This window comes from Acomys russatus, chromosome 19 (genome assembly GCF_903995435.1).
Source record: "Acomys russatus chromosome 19, mAcoRus1.1, whole genome shotgun sequence".
NCBI lineage: Eukaryota > Metazoa > Chordata > Mammalia > Rodentia > Muridae > Acomys > Acomys russatus.
The window spans coordinates 65,549,159-65,575,841 of NC_067155.1; the positions used below are offsets into that span (position 1 = coordinate 65,549,159).

The 26,683-nt window shown below is 52.6% G+C and overlaps 1 protein-coding gene across 5 annotated transcripts in view; it reads left to right on the forward strand.

The window, feature by feature from the left end:
* Fbrsl1 (fibrosin like 1) overlaps positions 1 to 26,683 on the forward strand; it is a 77,190-nt gene that overhangs the window by 20,680 nt on the left and 29,827 nt on the right. For all 5 annotated transcript variants that reach the window (XM_051161760.1, XM_051161756.1, XM_051161759.1 and 2 more), the window contains exons 3-4: positions 6,652 to 6,756; positions 8,500 to 8,535. In XM_051161760.1, the coding sequence (XP_051017717.1) occupies positions 6,652 to 6,756; positions 8,500 to 8,535 (141 nt within the window). The remainder of the gene's footprint in view (positions 1 to 6,651; positions 6,757 to 8,499; positions 8,536 to 26,683) is intronic.

The following is a 26,683-nucleotide window of genomic DNA, read 5'->3' on the forward strand; positions in this document are numbered from 1 at the left end:
TCCATCCAGGTGTTATGCCCAGGGTTGTTGGCAGGCGGGAAGCCAAGGGTCTCCTTCTAGTGCCTTCACTAGGAGACATGGGCTGCTCTGCATGCCTGCAGTGACTGCATGATTCTCCTCTTCCCTTGGCACCTGTGACTCTTCTCTGGGATGCCCACCATCTATCTCCTCAGCAGGTGAGACCCTTCTTTCAGGCAGAAACAGGTCATGCTTTCTTTCCCCTCCTTGGCTCATGTAAAAGCAGGTACTTGCACCTGTGCCAGTCACTGGAGCAAAGTGCGGGGCACTAGTGAGCCACTTGGAACTGGACCTTGGCTCCTCAGGAAGAGGAATATATGGCCTTAACCACTGAGCCATCTCCCCATCTTCCACCGGGGACAGTATAAACAACAGTGGCATCTTGGTGCCAAGTATGATGGGGAAAGAAGCAGCTGGAGTGAGCCTGCCAGGTAGACCTGGGATCGGTCCCCTCCTGGCCAGGTGATCTGAGGACTCTGTACTGAAGAGGGCTGTAGGGCGTGCACAGCTGGGTACCTGTGGAGGGGAGTGTGCTCAGTGAGCGTTGTGATCAGGGGTAGGGACCATTAGGCCTAGATGCAGCAAAACAAAAGGGTGAGCTTCACTGCTGTGCTGGCTGAGGTCCTTTGCTGTGCCAACTCCTATTTAGGGTCTCAGAAGACGTGGGGGGTGGGGAGGGGGCAGGCCAGGGCTCAGACCTGACAATGAGAAGGGGGCTACGGGTTGGGGAGCAGCGAGCACATCAGAGAAAGTCACAGTTCAGTCTCTCAGCGTTCTCTTTCCCTGCTGAAGTCTGGTTGCAGCACTGTGAGGTCCAGTGAGTCAGGGTCACTGTGGCTGTGGACTTGGGCTAGTACCAAGCTGGGACCCAAGATGTGCTATTTCCGAAGAGCCTCTAAAGTCCTTCAGATGGTCACTGTCTAGAGTAAGACCAGGGGCCAGTGACCTAAGGATGTGGGAGCAGGGATCAACCCTAAAAAAAAACAGGTTAAAGTGGCTGCCGGGTGGGGGCAGAGCTTGGGCACAGCACACATATGGACTGCACTGTGTGTACAGGACACACCATGCACATATGGTATATTGTGCACATGGAATGCCATGTATTCAAGATGTACCTAGGGCACACAGGAAGTACCATACATATAAGGATGGGTCTGGGATACCTGAGGGAGCTGCTGCCCCTTGCAAGGATTTCCCAGGGCTTATAGGAAAAGGCAGCCAGGCAGCCTCCTCCTCTTCCTCAATGCAGGAAGTGAACTGCCCCACCCTGGTCCCCATGTTGCAAATGCAGAGGTTAGGTAGACTGTAGAAGGCCACACTACGTTAAGCGTTTGCCTGAGCATAACAGTTTGAGGTGGTGTAAGTGTGTCACTGGGAATATTTCAGCTTGTGTGTGACTCAGCAGACTTGGATGCACACTATCCAGGCTGCCTTGTGTGTCTTCTCAGCCTGAATAATGGGGTTCTGAGGTCCAGTGGGCCTTGTGCCCCTTTGCAGAGCTGCAGGGCATGAAGGTATCTGGGGAGCCCGTGAGGTGTGAGCACTGTACAGTAACATTTCATGGACACCCTGGGGCACGTTCACACTGAGGTGTGTCCACGTGTGCTTTCCGGGTCTCAGCCCTAGTTGACTTCCTAACTTATGCAAGTGAGAAGGGACACTCCTGGGCCCTGCATCCTCCACACGGGCTAGTTCTGTGCCCAGAACCTCAGTGTATCTGAGTACCAGAGCAAACCACATGTTTCCTGCCTGGGACAGCAGTGCACTTGGCCACCAGCCCTAAAGCCATCACTTCCATGTGCAGCCTGGAGCTGAGTGGGGAAGGATGCAGCTCACAGCTAAAGCTACTGTTTCTTTGCCGCTGGAGCCCTTTCCCAGCCTGCTAGTCTGGTTACCCTGTTTAAAAGAGCACCAGCTTGCAAAGCTGATTGCTAAGTGTTCAGGAAATTTACAGGCTGTTAAACCATTGGTAGCTTAAGGCAGACCTTGGTGTGAGCATCTACTCTGGAAATTGGCAGGCATCACCGGGGGCCTCTCCCCTGGCTTTGGCCCTGCTAATGAGAGTGAGGTAGTGTTCTATCTACCCTGCCCCTCTGTCTGCACAAGGAGTGTCAACCAAAGCCCTGTGTGTGTTCCAGTGTTTGCCGGACACTGGCGCCCGAGGAATGCACTCCCAGCACTCAAGCTCTCACTTACCACGTGTGGTACCTACAGAATTCCATGCACTACACTGTGCCTCAGTTTCTCTGCTAGCCCAGTCGGTAGCATGTGCACATAAGTAACAGTGAGTAGGTGCAAGCACAAGTTCCTGTCAGCTTATTGTGGTTTTTACGTCCGTCCCGTGCCCTGCCATACCAGGAGGAAGGGAGTATGTGCTGGCAGAGGATGCAGGTGGTGGGAAGCAGCCTGGCTCACAGTGTACCCTAACCCATGTTCTGGACCTTGGGACATGCTGGGCTGCAAGGTCAGTGCAGAGAGGACACTAATAAGCACCGTAAGCTTGGGAAGCCAATAGGACACTATTAGCCTTTTTCTGAGGTCTCCTGAGCTTGTCTGTCTGGGCCCCTGATCGTTGCCCCACCTCCCTCCGTGTCACGTTCTGGAACTCTCCTGGTCCCTTGGCTGGGAGCTTTTCTCCTTGCGTCTTCCCCATAGACCTGCACAGCACAGAGCCAAGGCCCGAGTCCCAACAAGACTGAGGGCCCATAAAAGTTTTAGCTCCAAGGCTGGCAGTTTGGCTTCTAAACCTGCTTCTTGGAGCTGCCAGTGACCCCAGGCTTGTGAGCCCTCAGGTACTGTCCAGAGATGCCCTGGGCTCATGCTGCCATCTGGTACCCGGGGCAGGAGGGGTGGCTCAGTGGTAAGAGCACTGGGTGCTTACAAACTTCTGTAATTTCAGTTCTGGGAGATTTGATTGACTGTTTGCATGTGGTACACAAACAAACAAACATACAAACAAACAAGAATTATAACTGGGCCAGAGAGATGGCTCAGTGGGTAAAGGTACTTGTAGCCAAGCCTGACAACCTGTGTTCAAGTTCTGGGTCCTACTTGGTTAAAAAAAAAAAAAAAAGTGATTTCTACAAGCTGCCCTGTAACTTCCACAGGTGTACTGTGGCATGCACACTCACATATATACACAAAATAGTGTATAAATTAAGTCCCCACTTGAGGCTGGATGAGAGACCAGTCATGAGGCTCCATCAACATGGTCAGGCTATAAGACCAATAAAAGAACTGTGCTCTCAGGGTGACCCCAGAAACCCACGGGGACTATAAGGAAGAATAAGGCCGAGTGTGGCTGTGCCACCTGGGGTGCATGTGCAGTTTCACAGGCATCATGTTTGGGGAGATCCTGCTCCACACCCAAGCCCAAGAGAGCACTGCCTGTGGCTACGTAAGGGAGCTGTGTGTAGGTGCAGGACCTGTAGTTCCTCCCCGAGGCTTGGCTTCCAGGGAGTCCCTGTAGCCCTCCTGGAGTGCTGAGGTTGCAGACACCCAGACATGTTGCAGGGGCAAAGTTTAAATGACTGGACCAGCTTTGACCTCCATGTCTGGAGCCTCCCAAACTGGAGTGGACAAACTAGCCCAACTCTGTCCATCCAAGCGGTATGTCACAGAACAGAGGAAACACTGCCCAGCATAGGGGTGACCTTTGCCTGCCCAGCATAGGGTGAGCTTGCCTGCCCAGCATAGGCAGTGGGTGACCTTGCCTGCCCAGCATAGGTGGTGAGCTTACCTGCCCAGCATAGGTGGTGCGCTTGCCTACCCAGCCCATGGGTAAGCTCGCCTGCCCAGCATAGGGGTGAGCTCACCTGCTCAGCATAGGCGGTGCGCTTGCCTGCCCAGCATAGGGGTGAGCTTGCCTGCCCAGCATAGGCGGTGGGTGACCTTGCCTGCCCAGCATAGGTCGTGAGCTCACCTGCCCAGCATAGGGGTGAGCTCGCCTGCCCAGCATAGGGGTGAGCTCGCCTGCCCAGCATAGGGGTGAGCTCGCCTGCCCAGCATAGGGGTGCGCTCGCCTGCCCAGCATAGGGGTGGGCTTGCCTGCCCAGCATAGGGGTGGGCTCGCCTGCCCAGCATAGGGGTGAGCTCGCCTGCCCAGCATAGGGGTGGGCTCGCCTGCCCAGCATAGGGGTGAGCTTGCCTGCCCAGCATAGGGGTGAGCTTGCCTGCCCAGCATAGGCGGTGGGTGACCTTGCCTGCCCAGCATAGGTGGTGAGCTTGCCTGCCCAGCATAGGCGGTGGGTGACCTTGCCTGCCCAGCATAGGTGGTGAGCTCGCCTGCCCAGCGTAAGGGTGAGCTCGCCTGCCCAGCGTAGGGGTGAGCTCGCCTGCCCAGCGTAGGGGTGGGCTCGCCTGCCCAGCATAGGGGTGGGCTCGCCTGCCCAGCATAGGGGTGCGCTCGCCTGCCTTGTGGCATGAAGCAGTCCCTTCTGCCTGTCCTCCCACCTTTGTCTGCAGTTGGCCCCCGTAGCACCTGCTGCCGTCTTTCAGGCTATGTCACATTTACTGAGAGCCTTTTGAAGGCTCCCTGTATGACAGAGCATGTGTCTGCATGTCCATTGTACAGAAGAGCCCAGTGTACAAGAATTCAGGAAATGCTGGTTCATTGGTTGGTTGACTGTTTAGGTGGTTGGCTGGCTGGCTGGCTGATAAGCTGAATATTTGGATGGACGGATGACGGATGGACGGATGCTTAGCTGATGGATAGCTTGTTACTTGGCTGGATGAGCAGATAACTGGTGGCTGGTCTACAAGGCCCAAAGGTGGGCATACGTACAGGTACTCTCACCTGCCCCCTGGCACAAGCAGGCCTCTTTCTGGCTCCAGGCAGACACAGGTCCAGGTACACTGATCTCATCCTTCCATCCAATGCTGGAGATGAAAGCATGGCGTCTCCTAGCCTCTGGCAGAGCTAACAGGAAACTCTCAGAGCAAGTGAGAAGCAGGAAACACCAAAGGGCAAGCAGATTGGACTGTTTTGAATCCACCTGGTTACAGAAGTAGGTGACAAATATCCCATGTGTCTGTGATTGTAGTGGTTTCCTGGATACAGGACTCAGTCAGCTCTATACAACTGCAGGGAAGGATAACAGCACCAGCCCACCCCCCATCAGGGCTCCATCACGGAGTCGTAAGGTGCAGCACTCACTCCATTGTCTGGCTTATAGAAAAGATGGCTTCTGTGTGTGTGTGTCAAGCAGAAATCATGCCCCGTGTCCTCACAAGTTGGCAGCGAGTCTTCATCCACTGTGGCTCAGGAGAGAATGCCCCCCACAGCATTCAACCTGTTGACAGAGACACTAGTAGATTCTCATGGGCTCGTAACAGAAAAGTCTGCATGAGGGTGGCTCAGTCAGTGACTGTGATCACCTTCGGCTTCTCAGGCTAGCCCCGTTCGCCTGCACTCTCCACCGGGCCAAAGATACCAGCCTTCACTTCACTGGGGCCTTACACAGTTTTCCAGGCGAAGGACCTCCCATTAAGTCATCTGAACATGCACCAACATCCAGTTGGTGTCTCGGCCTTGGTACTCAGTCAGCTCCGAGAGGAAAGGTGTGTGGATTCCCAGAAGTCTGGGGTTGAGATGTTGGCAGATATGAGGGCTTAAGCCAATCCCAGCCGTAAACTGGTTCTAGGGCTGGCAATGCTTAAGGTGGATGACTGGCTGGATTCTGAGGACTTTGACAAACCCATACCAGTGGCTCTGGAGGTAAGAGAGGTGGGAGCAGGACGAATGTTCATGTGTACTCACACAGCTCCTTAGTGTCCGGCACTGGCTGAAAGCTGTACCCAGTTTGTTCATGAGGAAACCAAGCTCATCCGTTACAAGATAGGGGAGTGTTCCCCATTAAACAGGCTACAGCCCTGCACTGGGCAGAAGTTTGAGGTCATCATGCCTGGGACCTGAAGGTGGTCTCTGCAAGTAGTCCCAGGGTACTATGAGCCTATGTAGGTGGCGTTCCTGCTGGCGATGGTGTCGAACGCTAAGGCCAGTGCTATCTGTCACTTTGTTCGAGCTCTGAGTGAAATAGGTTGTCCTAAGGGCTGTTCCAGGCAGCCAACGGTCTCAGAATGTGTAAAACACTCAGGATAGCCAGTGTCAACTATTCCCTGGGGCGTTTGCCCGCGCCTACAGCAGTGTATCAGCTCCATCCTGAGATGGCAAACTGAGGCATCCAAGAGCCAAGAAGCAGCTCAGTGTCACATACCTAAGGGGCCACTGGGCCTACCTAAGCGGGCACTGTGTGTTCGTGGCTGTAATGCCTTGACCGTGGTAGGAAAGGGCAGCCCAGCCCAAGCACAGCCTCAGCAGGAAGAGGCTAGGCCATGGGCAGGGAGCTCAGTCCCCTGGGGCAGCTGCAGAGTCAGTGCCGTGACGGTGCGGCTCCCTGGGGCATTTCTTTCTTGTCCTGTAGTCAGCCAGGTGGGTTTCCTGGCCCTGCTCCTCTTCCGTCTCTCCCAACAGATGCGTCCTCGAGTTAAGGGAAGTGCCCCCTGCCTCACTTGACATGTCCAGCCCTGGCATGAGCCTGACTCCAGTGGTGTTTGTGGGGAGGGTATGACCCTGTTCAGGGACTCTTACTGGTCAGTGCATGTTTGTCTGAGACTTTTTCTCCCTGTCCCCAGATGAAGGTCACCATGGCTAGAGGGGGTGACCGGAACAGTGACGACGACAGTGTCCTTGAAGCCTCCAGTTCTCAGCGTAGCAGCTCCCGGGACCAGCTGAGTGATGTGAGTACCCATCGCTGACCCCCTGGTGGCCTCCTGCAGGTACCTCACGGCCTTGTCCATGCCTGGCAGTTAATGTGGAGGCTGCTCACCAGCAGTTAGCAATTTGTCTTCCTTCTCCAAAGTGTAGTTTTTCACAAATCAGGATCTCATCAGTAGGGGGGGGGGGTTAGATGAAGGGCAGCAGTTAAGGAGCCTGAGGGAGCCCATCCAAACTGTTCAGCGTCTCATAGTGCACAGCGTAGCAGCCTGAGACCTGACCTGGAGCCCTAAGGTGGATATTCTCCTGCCCTGGGGCACATGCTACACCAGCACCCTGCAGTGATGCCTCCACAAATGTATCTGGGTCCATAGCTCTCATGCCCTGTCTGAAACATCAGGTGCTAACCTTGCTCAAAGCAGAAAGGACAGCTGGTGCATCTTGGCCTGGGTCCTGAGGTACCTGGGACTGGTGGTGCTGGGTAGGGGTGCCCATGCAGTGATCTGAATTGGGGATCTATCGGTGTCCCTGAGGGCGATCCTGGGTACTAGGTCTCTGGGATAGTCCTCCACAAAGGCAGGTGAAAGCGGCCTGGAGCCTGTCACAGGGCTGGCCTGGGGGGCATAGCCAGGGCAACGTTATATATTCAGGCTAAGCCAAAACTGAGGCATAAAGACTCAAGAACTGGGGCAGAAACCTGAGGGACTGGTAGCTTAGGAGATGGCCACTGACACCCACCCTGCCCAGCTTCTGAAGTGGCTTCAGGGTGGCACATTTTTTTGAAGGACTAAATTGAATGAGTCTTGTCTCATTATCATTTAAATAGGGGATTGGGGGTGCAGCCTGCTGCCGCAGAGGGAGGCATAATTGTCAGGCTCCTGATCTTGTTGCCGCAAGATGGGAAAATAGGCTGGTAATTGTCTGGGGCCGCAGGGCTGCCCTAGTTAGCACTCTAATTGCGGCCCAGGATGAATGAAGCTGCATTCTGAGCACAGCTCGACGTGAAGCCGAGAACTCGCCAGTTAGGCCCCACCCCCACCCTGTCAGCTGCCTGAGGCTGGCAGGTGGGACTGAACCCCGGGTAGGGTTGGGTGACCCTAGGCCTAGCCCTGTCGGTAGTCTGAAGGAAAGGCTCTCAGGGACTGCCTTGAAGGAAGCGAGGGTTGCAGCTCAGCTTACTGGCTCCCGTTTCCCTTTGCTGGCTCTCTGCTTCCCCATCACAAGCTATCAGGAGGGTCCCTGCCACCCAGCCCCACTGTGCACTTAGCAGTAGCTGCTTCTGTTGTGTGTGCACACACATGATGTAACCTGGCATGCGGCCCATCACTGGGGCTGTGGAATCCCTGGCAGCTGGAGCTGTCCTCACGCCAGCCTCCATCTCGGTTCTCGGCTAGCCGCCTGGCCTGTAGGGCCCGTGCTATCTATCTTCCTCCAGAAGGGCCTTCCTGTGGACCAGAGAGGATCAGCAAGGGTCTTTCGGGGTGCAGCTTTAGCACCCTAGTCCTAAAGGAGCTGAGGCTTAGCTAAGGGCATCTCTGTAGGGCCGGCAAAGCTGTCGCAGTAGCTCCTGTCCTGACCAAATCACAAGGGAGACACTGCTTCAGGAAGGCTCCAAAGCCTCTCTGGTGCAGGGCAAGACTGCGCTCAGCCCTGTTCTCCCCTCTCCAGCGAGGCCTTACTGTCCCTCGGGTCTGGTGGCCTGTCTGCTGAGGTAGTTGGCTGCAGCCTAGCCCATCGTTGACTGTCTTCCTGCTTTTTCCCCACAGAGCTCGGCACAGGCGGTTTCCGGGAGAGGCTACTCAGTAAGTCTTCAGCCCCACCTCCTTTGCGGCCTTTGTCCTTGCCTCAGGGCCATCCCCCGGCCTCGAAGCTCCAGTGCCTAGGGTCCCTCACCACCTGCAATCTCTCCCTTCAGAACCCTGGTTGGTTCTGACCTCAATAGCTACTGGGCAGGCACAGGGTGGACATGCCCCTGGGCTGAGATTCATGAGAAGTTTGATGCTCAGGGACTCATGGAAGACAGAATCTCCAGGACTTTAGCGAGGAACCTGAGGTGGGTCCCTGTGCCAGGAAGCGGGAAGCCTCAGGTTGCTGCCTCTAAGCTCTGGCTAGGGACCAGACCAAGGTTCTTTGGTGTCAAAGATGCCTGTGTGTGAACAGCCGTACTCTAGTCCCCAGCCCCATCTACCTGCTAAAGGAGCTTGAGCTCAGGCTTAGGGGAGGTTCAGACGCTACTGTGTGTAGAGACTGGGGAGGTGAGTGTGTGCCCACGTGGTGGGCTTATGCCCACTGGGGCAGGGTGCCACTCAGCAGCCTCATGCTGCAAACCTTGCTGTGTGGCTGACATGCCCCGGTCAGCAAGAGGCCTTGACACCTGGTTGGTGAGATCCACCAAAACATGACCTTAGATGCACACAATTCCCTCATTGTCCTGAGCTTGTGGTGAGGCCCTGGCACCGGCCAGAATAGCTCTTCATGACTTATTTTCATTTTCTCTTAAGTATCAGGAGAAACATTAATGACATCATAAAACCCAGAGCTTCATAAAAGCCCTTTCTGCAGATTTATAGCCGTTTCGGCTCATCGGAGGGCTAGGACTCCTCCTGCCTCATCCCTGCAGCCCCAATTTACTGCCAGTTAGGGCCTGCCCTTCACTCTCTAAATCACAGTGGCTTTTTATGGGGTATGTAATTAACCCATTAATTACCCAGTGGGCCTATTGGAGCAGCTCCCTTAATCCTGGTCTCTACCCTGGGATTCCGGGACACTGGGGGGAAAGCAAGGAAGGTATTGGGGTTGGTCAGCAGCTCAGTCAGCCTCGGTTGACATTTCAGAGGCCAGAGCAAGGGCAGGGCCACCGGCCTTAGCTGGGGGGGGGGGGGTACTGGTGTCGTCTGCACTCCTCACCCCCAAACTTCACCTCTCTTATTGTCTTATTGTCCACTGGAGGTGTAGAAGGCCGAAGCTCATTAGACCTTGCTCAACTTTCAGCCTGGGTTTGACTGAAAAAGTCCAGTATTTGGGCCTTTGATCTTAGGGACTACTGACATCTTGGAGGGGTGATTCCTGCAGGACCTTTCAGAGGTGACTTGTAGCCTTTTTTTTGTAGGATGTGGCCTTGGGCAGCCTTGTTCACACCTGAGAACAGCAGCCCTTGAGTGTGGTTGGGATGCACCTGGTATGATGGACAGGGCTTTCCTGTCACCCTCCCCTGTGTCCTGATGCTCCTGAGAATGGCACTGTGGCCAGGATGTGTTGGACACTGAGGAGTAAGCTGCTAAAACGCAGACCAAAGCTTACTTTGTAGAGGGCTCCAGTGGCCACAGAAGAATCTGCAGGCAGTGCTCAGAGCTGTGGGGGCTGAAACAGCCAGAACTGGATTCAAGCTACGCATACCTGGGCCAGCACCTGGCAGAGGTTTAAATCTAGGCCCCATATCGGTCATCTAAATTTCCAGTGGTTTGAAACCTCATATGGGGGCTGGGTGTGGCAGTACATGTCTTTAATCCCAACACTTGGAGTCAGAGGCAGACAGATCACTGTGAGTTCGAGGCCAGCCTGGTGTACAAAGTGAGTTCAGAACAGCCAAGGCTACATAGAGAAACCCTGTCTTGAAAAACCAAAAAGGAGGAGGAGGAGGCGGCGGAGGAAGAGGAAAGATCCCATAGATAGGAAGAATGCTATGTCTTAGAGCACGTTCCTGATGCTGAGGCCCTGCGTGGCGGTGACATTGGACAGAGGATCTACAGCTAATGCAGTTAGATAAGCGATCTCTGCTGTGCCTGTGGTAAAGCAGACAGACCCCAGAGTATCTGGGGCATCACTGCTCTGAGCCACCAGGCCATTTTTTGTTGTTGTTGTTCTTCCATGTCTACAACCATCACAAGCCTTCCCAAGACCTTGCTTTTCTGTTTTCTTAAGAAGACTACAATAGCCAGGCTGTGGTGGCGCACGCCTTTAATCCTAGCATTTGGGAGGCAGAGGCACGCGATCGCTGTGAGTTCAAGGCCAGCCTGGTCTACAAAAGCGAGTCCAGGACAATCAAGGCTACACAGAGAAACCCTGTCTCAAAACCCCCCCCAAAAAAAATAAAAAATAAAGAAGCCTACAATAGCCAGACGTAGTGGTGCACACCTTTAATCCCAGTACTTGAGAGGCAGAGGCAGGGGGATCTCTGTGAGTTCGAGGCCAGCCTGGTCTACAGAGTGAGTCCAGGACAGCCAAGGTTACACAGAGAAACCCCGTCTTGAAAACAAAAAACAAAAAGAAGCCTACAATAGAGGCTGGGGATTTAGCTCAGTGGTAGAGCACTTGCCTAACAAGCGCAAGGCCCTGGGTTCAGTCCTCAGCTCTGGGGAGAAAAAAAGAAGAAGCCTACAGTTAACTTGCCAGATGCTTGTAGCTTATTCCCCAGTGGCAGCTGCCTAGGTGTGACAGATGGTGGCAGGAAGGGAACCAATTGATCTGCGGTATAGCTGTAGGGCTCCCATCTGAGCAACAGACCCAGGAGGACCTTGGGGCCTGCACAGCCTTGGCCCTATTAGACCTGACTTGAGTCGACGTATCTCTAGGGTCTTCCTGTGTAGAATTTCTTGCTGCAGAGTGCCGTTGTGAGCCCTGATGGATGCAAGCTGTCTTCACCAGGGACCTCACGTTCATTTGTCCTGTGGGACAGGTGGAGGCTGAGCTTCAGCCAGACAGCCAGAGACTATGCCCAGTCTTATCAGCAGGTGTGAATGGTTGTCTGCTGCATGTATCTGGATGTGGGTGATACATGGATGGGCCTCTATGTATTACCTAGATCACATGGCTCTCTCTGGCTTTGTGTGTAGTAGGGCACTGAATCTACTGTTTTTCCTTGGCCTCTCTATCTGTCTTTATAGTCTGTGGTTTATGCATTCCTGGGTCTCTGTAGACATCACTCATGTGTCTCTCTGGGAACCCTGAGTGCTCAGTGCGTCTGTGTACACCTCTGGCTTTGCAGCACTGGTGCAGCTGTGTGTGTGCCCCCTTCCCACTGACATGTCCTGCCTTTTCCTCATAGCGTCACCGTGCTGACATCAGACTGTATCTCCAGCCTAGCTTTGTGAGGTATTCTGTTTTGAAATAAGGTCTCTCTATGTAGCCGTCCCTATCCAGCAATCCATTTATGTAGACTGGCTCTGAATTTACAAAAATTCACCTGCCTCCCCAGTTCCCAGCCCCTGGATTAAAGGCATACTTCACTATGCCTGGCTTCAGACTTCATTGTTTGTTTGGCCGGTTGTTTTGTCTTGTTGTTTTTGTTTTTGTTTTTTTCCGAGTCAGGGTTTCTCTATGTAGCCATGGCTGTCCTGAACTTGATTTGTAAGCCAGGCTAGCCTTGAACTCAAAGAGATCCATCTGCTTCTGTCTCTGGGGTTAAAGGTGTGCACCACTGCACCTGGCTGCTTCATTTTTTTTAATTAATGAATTAATTTTGTAGTACTAGGAATTGAACTCTGGACCATGTACACACTGGGCAAGCATTACTCCACTAAACTACATCCCTAGCCTGCAAACCATGTTTTAAAGTAGGTTAGTTTTGCTAAGATTTATCCCCAGAAAGATGCCCAGTTATTGCTCAGCTTTAACGGCTTTCATCCTGGAAGCCAGGCACCACCTCCCCAATATGCCATCAAATGTTTGTTAGTACCGTAAAATTAGCCAGAAGGTGATTTTCTTAATTTAGTTGCTCACAGCCAAGGGTATGGTGATGTGTCTCTGACAAAGTGGCACTCGTAGGCTTCCTTTATGAAAAAGACACGAGAACAGCTTCTATACGTAGAAAGCACCAGTTGCCCTCCCTGCACCCAGTGCTAAGATGTAGAGGACATTGTCTGGGGCCAGGACAGAGCAGGTGGCAGTAGCCATAGTGGGCTGAGCTGACCTCCACACCGCTGGGAGACCTATCGAGCCTGTAAGGTGGAGTTGAATTTTTGGTATTATCTCTGCTCCCCATTGAGGTCTCGAGGCTACGGAACATACCTGCCAGGCTCTGGCTTCAGGGAGAGTGTGTTATGTTCAAGACATCCATTCCGCTCCGTTCTCCAGACACACACAACCGTCGACTTCCACATGGCAGGTTTGCCCAAAGTTCTCTAAGTACCTTGGTCATTGTTAGAAAGGAGCTGTTGTCCGAGTGTCCTGCCTGCACCCTCCACCTTGGTGCCTAGAGCACCATCAGGAGCCCTGGTGGCTTCAGTCTTCCCTGTGGTCCTCTTATTGACCTGCGGTCTTTCTCAGGGTAGAGATGAGAGAAAGGACTTTCTCCTTCAGTAAGTGTTCACTGGGCCTTTCCTGTGTGAGTCATAGTAGCAGCAACTCAGAGCCCTACACAGAGCAGTGGTGACAAGAAATGCACAGCTGCCCTAGCGACTCTCACCTCACAGGCTAGCTAAGCCTCTACCCTGCATTGCACTGGGCCCATCAACTCAGCTGCAACCTCCACCCCTGCTCAGCATGGGTGCTTCCAAACATTTTTAGTTTTTCAAGACAGGGTTTCTCGGTGTAGCCTTGGCTGTCCTAGACTCACTTGTAGACCAGGATGACCTCGAACTCACAAAGATCCACTTGCCTCTGCCTCCCAAGCGCTGGGATTAAAGGCATGTGCCACCACACCCGGCTGTTCCAAAACCTTCTAATAGTGAATGTGGAAAGCCTGGTTTTGGGTGGTGAGAGGAGAAGCAGAAGGGCCCAGTAGGTTGTAGTCTTGCTTACAGCGCGTGGCAGAGGCAGGTATGTGTGAGCTATGCCTAAGGGCAGCCGTAGGAGAGCCCTGCAGCAGAGGAGCCACAGGCAGGCAAGGTCCCGACGAAGGCACTGTGGAGGTGAGGTTCCTGGACGGTGGAGCCCAGGGAAGCTCTGGCTGTGCGCAGCATAAGAGGGTCACTGAGGCCTCAAGGGAGAACAGGATGTGATGAGGAGGAAGTAGTACTGTCCTTCCAGGTGATAGTTAGAGTCGACTGAGGGTGCGTCTGTGGGAGGGCAAGCCCCAGGTCATGTACGGAAAGCCCAGGGTCCCACAGCAAGCGGTACCCGCCAGAGCGGTACCCGCCAGAGCAGTACCCGCCAGAGTAGTACTTTTTTTTTTTTAAAGATTTATTTGTTATTACATAGACAGTGTTCTTCCTGCATGTACACCTGCAGGCCAGAAGAGGGCACCAGATCACATTATAGATGGTTGTGAGCCACCATGCGGTTGCTGGGAATTGAACTCAGGACCTCTGAGAAGAGTGAACAGTGCTCTTAACCTCTAAACCATCTCCTCAGCGCCTAATTTTATTTATTTTTTAAAATTTATCTTGTGTGTGTATGCATGTGCGCGCGTGCTCTCGTGTGTATGTATGCTTGTATGAGTTTATATGTACCATGTGCTTCTTGGTGCCTTTGGAGGCCAGCACAGGGCTTTGGATCCCATAGCATTGGAGTTACAGGTGGCTCTGAGCCACCCAGTGTAGGTGATGTGAGCAAAACCCAGAGCTTCTCTTTGCAAGCACAGGAAGTGCTGTGCTGTTTTTTTGTTTGTTTGTTTTTTGTTTGTTTGTTTGTTTTGTTTTTTCAAGACAGAGTTTTCCTTTGTAGCCTTGGCTGTCCTAGACTCGCTTTGTAGACCAGGCTGGCCTCAAACTCACAGTGATCCGCCTGCCTCTGCCTCCCGAGTGGTGCTGGGATTAAATGTGTGCACCACCGTGCCCAGCGGAAGTGCTGTTCTTAACTGCTGAGCCATCCCTCCAGTCCCTATAAAATAAAATAAAATAAAAACAAGGGGCTAGAGAGATTAGGTGGTTAAGAGCACTGGCTGCTCTTCCAGAGGACCCGTGTTCAATTCCCAGCAGCCACATGGCATCTCACAACTGTAACTCCTGTTCTACAGTTTCTGACTCCCTCATATGCAGGCAAAACACCAATATACATAAAATAAATATAAAACAAAAACAAAAAACCTTAAACTGTTGGATTGTAAAGCACTAGTATGTCAGTGAGCTCCTTCCTTCTCAGCACATCCCACCAGAACCTTCACACCAAGGAGTCACGGCGGCTGCTGAGCTCGGGGTGCATTTCTCACTGCCCCTCCACTTCAACGCAGGAAATGCAGGGGAATGCTAGTAGGGCTGTGGCACCTGAGGAGGCTTCAGTGCCAGGGCAGGTCTCCTGGGAACATGGCAACACACTTCTGTATCAGAAACCCCCTCATCACATAGTTTAGATAACGTGGCTGCCTCACAAATAACCGAGGGTTGTTGTGAAGGTTGTGTGAAATGGAGTCCACGGGACAGGAGTTCACAGAAGATTCCGAAGGATACCCATAGCTCTTCCCCAGCATTTGGACCCTGTAGTGTCTGCGAGGCCAGGGCAGCCTCATCCATGTATGCTCCACCTGAGGCTGGTGCTCAGTGTCTCTGTGACTATACCCTCAGGGTCTGGTCCTTGCTTGGTCTGTGGGGCTGGCGGTTTGACTGCAGGGACCCTACCTCTTCTTCTTCTTTTTTTTTAAGTTTTATTTATTTATTTATTATTATGTATTCAGTGCTCTGCCTGCATATAGACCCACAGGCCAGAAGAGGACATCAAATCTCATTATAGATGGCTGTGAGCCACCATGTGGTTGCTGAGAATTGAACTCTGGACTTCTGGAAGAGCAGTCAGTGCCCTTAACTGCTGAGCCATCTCTCCAACCCCCTACCTCTCTTCTTACACGGAGGTCGCACCAGGCCTGGACCCACAGGGAATGTCTGCAGTATGCAGGGCCCATAGCACACAGGACACAGAGCTCCTGTGAGCCTGAGATTCCCTTATACAGCTTGAAGGGACCCCAGGGATTGGGTGTAAGCTGGAACAGTGTCAGTTCTGAAGACTTCGAGACCACATGCTCCCTGGGCATTGGCTTCTACTTGAGGTATCACCTCAACCTTCAGCTAAGATGTCAGTCTCTGCAGACTCCAAGGTTGTAGGAACCCTGCCCGATTACAGGAACAGTCAAAGGAAAGGCTGCAGTCCACACCAAGGGTCTCTTCCAGCCCACAAGGCAGGCCACTACCAGCCCTTGTCCCCATCCTGTGTGGCTGAGGCTCTCAGGTTTGACATGGGGACCCTTACCTAGTGACATTACTATACACGGGCCACCTGGTTTGGAGCTCGGTCCATCAGAGCTCTAGGCACCCTGCTGAGCCCACACCACAGGCATTGCCACCACGTCCAGGCTCTTCCCTGAGGAAAGTCTCTAACACCGCTGTGTTGGGTATCTCATCCTCAGTCCTTGGAGGGAGAAGAAAGCTGTGCTTCCCTTCCTTCCAGACCATGAGAATCTGCTCTGGTCCTGCAAGGCTGAGCTCTAAGGCCCAGCCTGGCTCCTAACAGACCCCGCTCTCCACCAAGGTTGGCCCAGCCTGAGGTAGCCATCAGAGTCCTGAGTGGGCAGCAGTGTCTTGTTCAGGTGTCTGAGGGCCAAGAACCCTGTGGAAAGGCTTTCTGTCATATCACATGGACACTCTTTTTGTCCTGGAGCCTCTGTTAGGTTGGTGTGCCAGTGCTGTGAGCTGCTGGCTCCACACCTGGCCCTGCTGTTCTCCTCCTGGGCCTAAGGCCCCTGGGATACCTGTGAGTGTCACCGAGTCCCTAGCTTATGCTCAAGCACTGCCAGGGCCACAGAGTGGCATCTGAGCAGCCCGCTGCTTTCTCAGAAGGAAGATAGAGTTGAGTCTCTCGGGCACCGGGTCACACTGCCACTTGCCTGGAAGCAGGGATCACCTGTCCTTAAAGCCAGGTGTAGCATTTGGTCAGGCGGCTGTGGCATCAAAAGGAGAACAGTGTAGGGGTGCTAACAGTACACATAGGTGGGGGCTGCCACTCCTTCCTGAAGTCCTGAGGGGACACAGCCATTCTTACTTATCTTGTGCCATCCAGAGACAAAAATGAGCCTCTGTCAGGGCTGCTGCCAGTGCCTCTCGCCTGGCCAGAGTCACGTGTCTGCCTCAGCTTTGCAGCCCTACGGTGTGTTCATGAGACAGGGTTATGGCATCCATTGTGCTGTTCCTAGGGCCACTTCCAAGTGATCATAATTTAAACAAAAGCAATAAAGCCTGCCAGCCTCTCCCTGGAGCTGGGGGGAGGGGCCCCTACTCCTGACCTCAGCACAGGAGTCTTTAGAGCTGGAATGGGGCCTGAGTCATCAACCTCTCAGAGTGACCCTGAGTCTGAGAGGAACTAGTTGTGCTCTGCTGCTCCCTCCCCAGGGGGCACCGAGGATGTGGCCACCAGTTCAGAGGAAGCCCACAGGGACGGAACTGCCCCAGCAGGAATGCTGCACACTAAAGACAGGCAAAACGGCTTTAGAGTAGCTGCTTGGGAGGAGGTAAAATAGCACTGGGTTATGTTGGACAGACACCCGGCCACCCTGGTGGTGAAGGATGGACAGACAGCCACCCTGGTGGTGAGGGATGGGGAGAAGGGGAGAAGGGGCAGGCAGGTGTATGGCGACTCTACACAGTGGTTTTGGTGTATTGGGGGAACCGGGAGGAGGTGGGTGTTGCCCGATGAGGAGCGCAGGGCTGCGGAGGTGAGGGACTACAAGGCAGTCTGCCTGTCCTGATCCCTGCACTACATGGTAAAGGGGGTGAGACCCCCAGGACTGAGGGAGTGCTGTCAGGTGAGGACCGTTCCGTGGCCCCCATATGCCTGTGGTTGGGTCACCTCTGGAGAGGCCTCCCTGATGTGCTTGGAGTTACTGTCAGGCAAGTCTCGTAGGATCTGGGAGATGGCCATCCAGCCTGGAGCCATCGGCTGCCATGCTGGGGCCGGGACATTACCTATGACGTGTGGGTGTGCAGTTCTGCCTGAGGGTGATGTGGGTGCAGTGGGAACTAGAGCACTTCTGAGGATTTCTCTTCTCCCACAGCGTCCCCGATCACCTCTAAAAGTTCCTCCTTGTTATTGTATCTCAGGGTGGCAGTTGTCTCTTGAAAGAGGCATGGCTCAACTTACAGATTCAGAAACAGGCACATATCAAGTTCCCTTGTATGGACACTGCACGGAGAGTAGTGGTCTCCCTGAGGGCCATGTCGGGACGGGGACAGTGGCATGGTCCTTTCTTGTCCCCATTTTACCCCTAGAGACAGGGCATGACTGCAGCGACTACCCCAAGGTGCTGCCACTCTTTCTGTCTCGTGATTTATTTATGTAGTTCAGCCGTCAGATAACTTCTACCCTCAGGTGGTAGTGAATGGGACATAAGCTGGTGGCCGGTCTGGACCAGAGGCCATCATGACTGTGTCTGCTTACCTGGTTGTGGGCAGGGTCCTCCCAGGCACCTCCAGCCTTCTCAGGGTCTGCCCAGTAGGGAGTCAGCTAGCTCCCGGCTGCTGGAGTCTGGAGCCAGTTGTAGCTAACTCAGCCCAGGCCCAGGGGGCACTAGTCATGCTGCCCTAGGCTCTGGGATAGACCTCGATCCAGAGGGCCCATTTCCCCGGGGCTTCCCGGGCTCCTTCGTCTATGTCCTGCCTGCTGCCTTCCTGGGGTCAGTTCCTTCCGTGTCTCTAGCTCTGAGATGACTCCCAGCTAACTTACGTGCCTGAGCCAGTGGGCTATGCCATGAAAGCAAAACAACTCTTGGGTTAGACGCTCCACTTCTCTCTTTGCCCAGCTTCCTGTGTTGGACGGCAAAGCTACAGGGCAAGGATGCTTTGGCACATTGGGCATGGGACCTTCGGCCAGCACAGTGCACCATGTGTGCATGGCGGAACACATGGCTGCCACACTCTTCCTTAGCCCAGAAGCCTGTCAGGTCCTGCCCTTCAGGCTGGACTGGAGTCACTAGAGCTTTTGGGCAGTCTTGAAGGCTGACCCAGCACAGCTGCAGGTCCTCACAGATAGGTCAGTGGGTCAACAGGAGATGCCCCCACTCTTCCCTTGTCCCTCCTGGGGTTACCAATGTCTTCCTGTCATGCCAGGTAGCCAGTAACCCTACTATAGCCCTGAGCCAGGCCTCTCAGGACAGCCTGGTCCCTGGATTTCTTGCCCAACCTTTTCACACCTCCCAGCAACCTGTTCAGGGCCAAAAGCTGGAGAAGGTCCCTCTGTCTCAGAGGCCACAGCTGGCTGCCAGGAGGAAAACTGGGGTAGCATTGGGTGATGCTCTGGAGGGTGACCTTGCCAGGCCAGAGCATAGTGTCTGTCAGAGCCAAAATTCAATTATCGAGAACAAGCCAAGCTGCTGTGCACCAAGGTTAGGGATTAATGTTAACAGGAGCTCTGCTTAAGAGTTTGTTGATAAATAATTCATGAGGTAGTTAGCACTCTGAGTCTGACAACATGAGAATATATTAATACAGTGGACTCTGAGAAAGGTCAGCTGCGTGCTGGGCCTGGCCATCTTTTATTCATCCCCTTACACAGGCTTGTTAATTATCCTAGGCTAGCCTGGACTGCTGGAAGGGGAGCTAATAAGAGTAGTGGGGAACACGCGCCAGCTTGTGTAGAAGAAATGGTGAAGATCAGGGAAGGACCCAGAGCAGCTGTCTGGACCAGGGCTTTACTAGGGCAGTGTGGGGATGGGTGGGGCCAGAGAGCAAGGGTGATAGCACCAGGCCCGGGCATAGCTACCGCTGGTAGTTCCTGTCCTGTGGGCCAAGGCTAAAGCATCGCAGACACCTGACACACCCAGCTGTGGGGGCATCTGAGGGAGGGATAGTATGGCAGGGGAGTGGAACACGGGGTGCATTAGAGCATGACACAAAGTGAGCAGTTGGAGGCCCCTGTGCCCAAGCTGGTTGTGGGACCCCCAGGATAACTTATACAGAGAGCATTGGGGAGGGGATGTTCCAGGAGCTGCCTGTACTCTTTCAAGTGTGTGCCTGTGACTGTACCTGTGATTGACTGTAGCTACAGTCACAGAAGCCTGTAGGAACCAGGAAGTGTCCTGGTAGGCTCCCAGCAGAGTCGGGTGTGCAGTTGTCCAGGTATGTGTGGGCTGGGGTAGAACTAAACAACACGTCACAGCGTGGAATATATTTTACTGTAGGTTGGGAACATAAAGATCACGAAATCAATAACGGCTCAAATGAGAGTGTACCCCTGAAAAATGAATGGAACCCTGGAAGGATGCTCCAAGCAAAACCACACAGAATCCCTTGTACAGTGAACGCCAGGCAGACCAGCATGTGTCCCAGACATAGGATCCTGTAGAGTGGACAGATGAGGAGTGTCTGTGATGTGCTTCTGCACTTTCCTGGGTGGTGACCCCACAGAACATATAGAGGAAACACTTATCTAAGCTTTCCTTGCTGTTGTGTAAACATAATCAGAGAAAACTAGTAACGCTTTTCACAGTAGGGTTAGGTCAAGCATAAAGTGCGCCTAAACAGGTTTTTAGCTCTGTGAAAACTCTTGCAGCATCCCAGAATGATGTGAGGTGCTGGGTAGGTGCCCTTCCTAGGACTGCCCCCCAGATCTTGTACAGAGCTAGGAAGAGCACCCTGCAGGGTTAGAGAAGGGGATGGGGATGAGGAAGGGGGTTACCAGGCCCTTTCTAGGCTGAGTTGAACAGTCCTCTTCCCAGGCTGTCCCTCACGGATATATGCTATGTCAAGGCTCCTGAACAGGCTGCCTGACAGCTGCACCTTAAGGTTTGGCAGGAGACAGGATGCCAGTGTGGGTGGCCATTGCCCCCATAACCATCCTGTACTGAAGGCTCAGGCCACAGAGGAGACCAGCAGGAGCTTGGGGTATATACTCAGAGATCATAGCTGTGTGGATGGTCAAGTAGTCTCACAGTGGGTTTGCCCATATGGTTGGTTATTTATTTATTTATTTATATTTTATGTGCATTGGTGTTTTGCCTGCATGTGTGAGGGAGTCAGAAACCATGGAACAGGAGTTACAGACAGTTGTGAGCTGCCATGTGGGTGCTGGGAATTGAACCCTGGTTCTCTGGAAGAGTGCCAGTCCTCTTAACCAGTGAGCTATCTCTCCAGCCCCACCCATATGGGTTTTTAGGCTGCTTTAACTTAATTGGCTGTTAATTGTGTAATTAGTGCTTTGTTTGGTTTTAAAGCCAGGACATTGAAAAAGTGAATTAGCTGAGTAGACAGAAATAGAGTTTTCAGGCCTACCAAATGCTACATCAGGTATGATCTTGACAGCCTCCAGCAGAGGGTTGATTAGGCAGAAGGTCCAAACTAAATCCAGGACTCGGCCACCCATAGTTGTGCCTGGGGATTGGCCCTACCCCGCCCCCTGGCCTCAGTTTCCCCTTTAGTGACCAGAAGTGATAGGACCTGAATGAAGCAAGTAGCCCCCATCTGGCTTGTACCAGTGCCTGCCAGAAACCCAGCTAGGGAAGGAGGGTAAAATGGGTCCAGGTAGGCTGTATTCTCACCTGGGACAGAAGTCCCGATGGCCTAGTCCTGTGGCCCTGTCCATCCAGTCCTGCCCCAGCCAACCCCATCTCAGAAGTTGACTGTGTATAGACATAGATTTGTATATAGCTCCCCCGCCATCTGCAGCTGCTGGGCCCCACTGTGTCCATGTCCCTCACATGTCCACATCTGTTCTGTCAAGGCCTGTTGGTCCACCTCAAAGCACACCAGGCACATCAGCCTGGATCCATCAGAGCCACCCTGGCCCTCAGCCCCATCACCTGTGGCTACATCATGCCCAGCATTATCACTGGTCCTCAGTCTTGGTCACCTGTCACCCTCACCTTTCTCAGCCATCTCTCTGTGAGGCCCTCAGGGCTTCCTCCATCCTTGTCTCTGCTCACTCCTTCCACAGCACATGCTCAGCCTCCTAACCCTGACTTTGCCTCTGAGGTTGAGTCTGTTGTGTGCTTTACAAGGCCTTTGAAACCACTGTACTGAGGCGTAAGAGGTGATGTCTGGAGTCTGGAGGACAGGGACATTGTTTTGGGCAGGGATGTTGTCCCTGGCACCTCCTGCTCTCTGATTGGCTGCCATCTGGGCTTTGGCATGTGGGAGCTGGATAGCAGTGCTTGAATTGCCTTGTCTGGCTTCACCCTCAACTAACTGTCACCAGCCCTATATATATTTCTACTAGTTAGAACCTAGGACCTGGTTCTGAGCCCTAAGCTAAGCTCCCAGCCCCTGCTGTCCTACTTACCACAGCAGGTCCTTCCCAGAGCGCTAAGCCTCCAATTCTCCTCTGAGATGGACAAGTGAGCAGGTGTGTGGCCACAATTCCTACCTTACATCCTAGCACCCAGTCTGGACTCCTGTCCTCAAAGGCTCATCAGCTCCAAGAGCCAAGTGGGGAAGAAGTTTATGGAGCCAGTTGTAGGGTGCCTGGTCCCTAAGGATACCAGGCAGCCATGGGGGCATGGGGACAGGAGGGAGATCTCTTACTTACTCTCAGAGGCGAGCATAACAGTGCACATGACCTCATCAGACCAGTCTGGTCATCAGAACTTTCTGGTGTTGAGCTCAGCATGTGACCTCTTTACTACCTACCCTTCGTCCCTCCCACAGGGACACTTCACATTGGCTTATGGCTCCTTATTTTAGCTGCATTGCTAATCAGGACATGCATGGAGGTGAGCCTCATCTGGCTCCGTACCTGCTGAGGCGGGCAGCGCCTCTCCTAGGCTGGGGCTATGTAGTCCTCACCCCTTTCCTGGGCTCCTGTCTGGCAGTTCCCACCAAGCCTGTGGGAAAGCTGGAGTTCAAGTGCTAGAGGCCTGGGGCAAAGGCGCCCGAGCCCAGTCAGTGGCATGGCGCTTGACCACCCTCCCAGGATCCAGGGAGGAGTTGAGGAGAGAGGCCGGGTGCAAGAATTGCGTGAGGTCTGGCTTGAGCATATACTGCAAGACACTCAGACACACGGCAGGCATGCTAAAATGCACGTGCACACATACAAGGGCTCACACTCACCATAAAGTTGTCACATGCATGGACTGTACAAGTCTGCGTGTCAGCAGCAGCCAATGGAGCACCTCTCTGTTATTATGCCACCTGCACACAGCCCAGTGGCACCTTGGGTACCCAGCTCCCTGTAGCTGAGACCCCACCCCATTCTTGGGCAGGGCTCAACAGAATAGCCTGAGACTTCCTTGTGCATACCATGGCCGTTAACCCTGCATCTTCTGATGGCTCCTTTACCCTGTTCAGTTTGCATCTCCTTGAGCCCCTGCATGTGGTGGTGCCATTGGGAGCATCTTTCTGCTGATCAGAAGGGCCAGGCCTCCTCATCCCAAACAGCCCTGAGGTAATATCTTACAGCAGCTGCACAGGGTAACGGGGAGAAACCCAGCCTACATTTGGCACCGCCTGAAGCTCCTGCAACCCTGCCGTGGCCTTGATGACCAGTGGGAATCTGTGGGGGCCTCCTTCCTGTTCCTCCCAGTCCCTGCTCCTCACTGTACATGCTTGGCTGTGGGTTATCACTGGGAGCAGCTCTGGCTGAAAGGTTCTCCTCATGAATTTTCATGCCTTTGTTTGAGTGGTGGGAGACTGTGGTACAGCTCTGAATACAGCTGTAAGCTGTGATTAACGTTCACACAGAGAAGAAAGGACAGTGCTGTTCCTGTCTTAACAACCATGCTGACTTGTGTCTTTGTAGGAGTGACAAGTAGTTCCCACCCCAGCAGGCAGCTGACCAGGTTTCTAGAAAGAGTGTAGGAACCCCTGGGTGAGGGGGGAGCTGTTAAGGAGAGAAGTCTGTGTAGACTGACGGCTGCCAAGGTGACTAGGTGACAGGAAGGAGTGGAGCAGGTAGTAATGCTGGTTACTTTATAGTTGCTGTGACAGGACCCCTAGCACATGCAGTTTAAAGAAGGGTTTGTTTTGACATGTGTGGTGGTGCACACTTCAATCCCAGCACTTAGGGGTCAAAGGCAGATGGATCTCTGTGACTTTGAGGCCAAGACAAAGCCACACAAATCTCCGAATCTGAGGCCAGTCTGGTCAACATAGTGAGTTCCAGGACAGCCATGGCTATATTTAGAGAGACACACCCACACACACCCTCTTTTTTCTTATCTTTTCTTTTTTCTTCCTTTCTTTTGGTTTTTTGAAACAGGGTCTCTTTGTGTAGCCTTGGCTGTCCTAGACTCACTTTGTAGACCAGGCTGGCCTCAAACTCACAGAGATCAGCCTGCCTCTGCCTCCTGAGTGCCGGGATTACAGGTGTGCGCCACCACACCCAGCTGAGAGACCCTTTTTTAAAAATGGTTTTTCAAGACAGGGTTTCTCTGTGTAGCCTTGGCTGTTCTGGTCTCGCTTTGTAGACCAGGCTGGCCTCGAACTCACAGAGATCCACCTGCCTCTACTTCCCAAGTGCTGAGCTTACAGGTGTGCCCTACTGCGACCAGCTGAGACCTTTTTTTTTTTTAACTGTAATACTTTTATTGATTATTTGGGAGTGTCATGCTCACTTCCTAGCCTCACCCCTCTCCCCGGTAACCTCTCCCCCCAAAAAAGAAAGAAAGAAAGGAAGGAAGGAAGGAAGAAAGAGAAACATGTCTATTTTTGTGTTGTCTATATAGTCACTAGAGCATGGTCAAGTTCCTAGTGTCCAGCCCCTTCTCCGTCTGCCTCCCCTCTGCGTCTGCCTGCAGCACACAGCCTCCCTTCTAAGTCAGTTCTACCCTATGCCTGCTGCTTTCCTTCGTGGATGTCCCATAGGCCTGACATCTACTGCATCCTGGGCTCTCCTTTGTGGTGTCCATAGGGAACCTCTCCTGCCACACACTGCTCTCAGCAGTTTTCTGGAGTTTCTGTGAAAGCCTTCCCGACTCCACATTGCATCCTTGTAAAACTAGCACCAGTGTGGACAGTTCTGCAGTATTCTTTTACCAGCTCAGCTGTATTGGCTTCTGACAAAAGCATTTCCTAGTAGATAGTTTGTCTTTTTTTTTTTTTTTTTTTTTTCTCGAGACAGGGTTTCTCTGTGTAGCCTTGGCTGTCCTGGACTCGCTTTGTAGACCAGGCTGGGCTCGAACTCACAGTGATCCACCTGCCTCTGCCTCCCGAGTGCTGGGATTAAAGGCATGCGCCACCACGCCCGGCTCGATAGTTTGTCTTTTAATAAGGAAACTCTTGAGGGACATTCTTAGTTTGGGCTTCTCCTTTTCGATAAGTTTGCCTTTTCACAGGTGAGAATTTTGGAAGGGAGAGCATGTACTCAGCACCTTTCCTATTGTCCTAGAGCACAATAGGAGGTTTCTCTCTCTCTCTCTCTCATTCAGGGTCTCTCAGTCTATAGATCAGGCTGACCTTGAACTTACAGAAATCCACCTGCCTCCACCTCCAGAGTGCTGAGATTAAAGGCGTGTGCCACCATGGCTGGAAAAGATTCCTCTGTGTGTGTGTGTGTGTGTGTGTGTGTGTGTGTGTGTGTGTGTGTGTGTGAGAGAGAGAGAGAGAGAGAGAGAGAGAGAGAGAGAGAGAGAGAATGCACAAACATGCTTTGTATATGTATATGTCCACATGTATAGAGGTCAGAGTTCAACTTTGGCTGTCGCATCTCAGTAGCTATCTACCTTGGATTTTTTGGTTTGGGGTTTTTGTTTGTTTATTTTTTGTGTTTTGCTTTTTTGTCTATGTATCTCTGGCTGTTGTAGAACTTGCTACACACACCAGGCTGGCCTGGAACTCACAGAGATCTTCCTGCCTCTTCCTGAGTGCTGGGGTTAAAGGTGTGTAACACCATACCTGGCTACTTTGTTTTTTGACACAAGGTCTCGCATTAGGCCCCCAAGGCTCATTGATCAGGCTGTCTCCTCCATCCCCAGTGCTGATTGTAAGCCCAGGCCACCATGCTTGGCTTTTTTAAAATGTATTTATTATGCATACAATGTTCAGCCTGCACATACACCTGCAGGTCAGAAGAGAGCACCAGATCTCATTATAGATGGTTGTGAGCCACCATGTGGTTGCTGGGAATTGAGCTCAGGACCTTTGGAAGAGCAGGCAGTGCTCTTAACCTCTGAGCCATCTCTCCAGCCCCCATGCTTGGCTTTAGCTCAAACATATATTTGTATGGCAAGCAATTTTCTGGCTTCACTGTCTCCTCCTTAAGAAGGCTTCTCCTAGCTGGGTACAGTGGTGCACAGCTGTAATCCCAGCACCTGAGGGGGCAGAGGCAGGCTCTGGTCTACAGAGCAAGTCCAGGTCAGGCAAGGGGACACAAGAGAAACCTTGTCTTGAAAAATAAACAAACAGGGCTAGAGAAATGGCTCAGAGGTTAAGAGCACTGAGTGCTCTTCCAGAGGTCCTGAGTTCAATTCCCAGCAATCACATGGTGCCTCACAACCATCTACAATCCAGTCTGATGCCCTCTTCTGTCCTGCAGGTGTACATGCAGGCAGAGTACTGTATATGCAACAAATAAATATATATTAAAAAAAAAGAAAAGAAAACAAACAAACAAAAAACAGCAGCAGCAAAAAGCTTCTCCTTAATGACACTAGTCTCTTTTTTTACTTTTTACTTTTTTTTTCTCTAGCCCACAGATTCAGATTCTTCCACATTCTTCGCACATAAGTTCCACAGACTTATGAACCGTCTGCTTGGGTATATCATAGCAATGATCCCATTTCTTGGTTCCAGTTTTTGGTTTTTTGTTTTGTTTTGGTTTTGGTTTTTTAATTATTTTGTGGTTTATTGTTGTTGCTATGGCAACATACTCAACAAAAGCAAATTACAGAAGAGTTTATTTACACTCCAGTTAGAGGATACAGTCCAAGATGGGGAAAGTGTGGGAGCAGAAATGGGAGTCACCTATTTACATATCTGTACTCAAGAAGTAGAGAGAGGAAGCCAGGCGTGGTGGCGCACGCCTTTAATCCCAGCACTCGGGAGGCAGAGGCAGGAGGATTGCTGTGAGTTCAAGGCCAGCCTGGTCTACAGAGTGAGTCCAGGACAGCCAAGGCTACACAGAGAAACCCTGCTGCTGTGTCTCTTTTCCCCACCTTGCCCTGAG